This window comes from Charadrius vociferus, unplaced genomic scaffold, assembly GCF_000708025.1.
Source record: "Charadrius vociferus isolate BGI_N301 unplaced genomic scaffold, ASM70802v2 scaffold119, whole genome shotgun sequence".
Lineage (NCBI taxonomy): Eukaryota > Metazoa > Chordata > Aves > Charadriiformes > Charadriidae > Charadrius > Charadrius vociferus.
This window is the reverse complement of record NW_009650170.1, coordinates 1,150,288-1,152,058: the sequence shown is the minus strand read 5'-3', so window position 1 is coordinate 1,152,058 and position 1,771 is coordinate 1,150,288. Positions and strand designations below refer to the sequence as shown.

At 62.8% G+C, this 1,771-nt stretch overlaps 1 protein-coding gene across 1 annotated transcript in view; it reads left to right on the top strand.

Annotated features, from left to right (window-relative positions):
- The first annotated feature begins 857 nt into the window (after positions 1-857).
- DALRD3 (DALR anticodon binding domain containing 3) overlaps positions 858-1,771 on the top strand; it is a 5,553-nt gene continuing 4,639 nt past the window's right edge. The window contains exon 1 of the mRNA XM_009892542.1: positions 858-932. Within this exon, the coding sequence (XP_009890844.1) occupies positions 858-932 (75 nt within the window). The remainder of the gene's footprint in view (positions 933-1,771) is intronic.

The following is a 1,771-nucleotide window of genomic DNA, read 5'->3' as shown; positions in this document are numbered from 1 at the left end:
CAGGGTGGATGTGGCCACCTGCACCGGGGCAGCATGGGTCACGAGATGCTGCACGAGCTTCCTGCCACTGCTGGCCCGCACCAGGCTCTCCATGGCCCCCCCAGATTCCCTGGTACCAGCAGGAGCAAGTGGTGCCCGGGCAGGATCTGTCCCCAGAGAGAGAGATGGCTTTGGAATGACACGATCACTCCCGCTGAGCAGGCAGACAGAGCCATCGGGGATGTCGTGTCTGTCCAAAGCTCTTTCGGCACCGCCGAGAGCCCCCCCGGGGCTGCCATGCTTCTGGGCCTCATGTGGGCTGCCTGCAGGGACCCCCGGCACTCTGGGATGGAGACGGATCCAGCCTGGACCCCTCCAAGCAGTGGCGCAAGGTCTGAGCGTGCTCCCAGCCCACACCGGTGTGTTTCCCCCCCCGGCCGGCCAGGCAGGGGTCCTGGGCGGCTCCTGCCCTGCGGACAGTCAGCAGTTGGTCTGGTGTGAGCAGTGATTCTCAGATCACCTCTTGGCTGTGGGTGGTGCAGGGAGCACCCCACCGTGGCACGGCCTCGCACTGCCGCGGGGGACGCAGCTGCCCCCCAGCTGGGCAACATGTCCCCATTCCTGCCCTAGGGCTATGGGTTTGCACTGACCGTGGGCTGCAGAGCTGCCTGTGGAGCCCCGAAACGATTGCTGCATTCCCAACAGAGCCCACGCAACAGACTGCTTCCAGGCTCTGCCCTCACCCCGGCCCCCCCGTGCACACAAGCCCTGGAGGAACCGGTTTGGGCCCTGCGGGCAGAGCAGGCCCCCCGCCCCGGGCCCTGCGGGGAGGGCAGGAAGGGAAGGGCTGGGGGGGAGGTCCCCAGCTCCCCGGGGACATGTGCTCCCCGCTGCCACCGGGTGGAGGGGAGGGGGGTTCAGCACTTCCTGGATACCCGCTGGCACGGGGCTGGGTGCGTGCCAGGCCCTTGCCGCCATCCCCAGGTTGGAGCTGGCTTTGCCTGCAGCCCAGGAGGGGAGCAGCAGCCCCTGCTGCCTGCCTGCTGATGGGGACAGGCTGAGGGATCTGGGGTTGTTCAGCCTGGAGAAGAGAAGGCTCCAGGTGGACCTTATGGTGGCCTTCCAGTACCTAAAGGGGGTTTATAAGAAAGATGGGGACACTTTTTAGCAGGCCCTGTTGCAACAGAATGAGGGGTAATGGCTTTAAACTAAAAGAATGAAGATTTAGACTAGATATAAGGAAGAAATTTTTTACAGTGAGGGTGGTGAGACACTGGCACAGGTTGCCCCGAGAGGTGGTAGATGCCCCATCTCTGGAAACATTCAAGGTCAGGTTGGATGGGGCTCTGAGCAACCTGGTCTAGTTGAAGATGTCCCTGCTCAAGGCAGGGGGGTTGGACTAAATGGTCTTTAAAGGTCCCTTCCAACCCAAACTGTTCTGTGATTCTACAGCTGTTTCATTCAGGGACCCAGGTAGCAGCGTGATCCCCTTCCTTTGAACCCACACACGAGACACAGCGGCTACATGGGAGCTCAGTGCTGCAGACACAATCAAGACCACCATGGCGCCACCATCTCATCGTTTCCACCTCCTTCCTGCCGGGCCTGATGAGTGGGAAGGCGCTCGGTGAGAGGGCAGCTTCTCTCAGGAGGGTGTCCAGCAGAGCGGGCAGGGCTGGGGCAGCGGGCAGGGGCACAGAAGGGGGCACGGGCGGCGATTCCACCTCCTCCTCCGCTGTGCCGACCTTGCAAGTGCTGCTGGTTGTTCTCAACCAGCCTGTCCCCAGCCCCG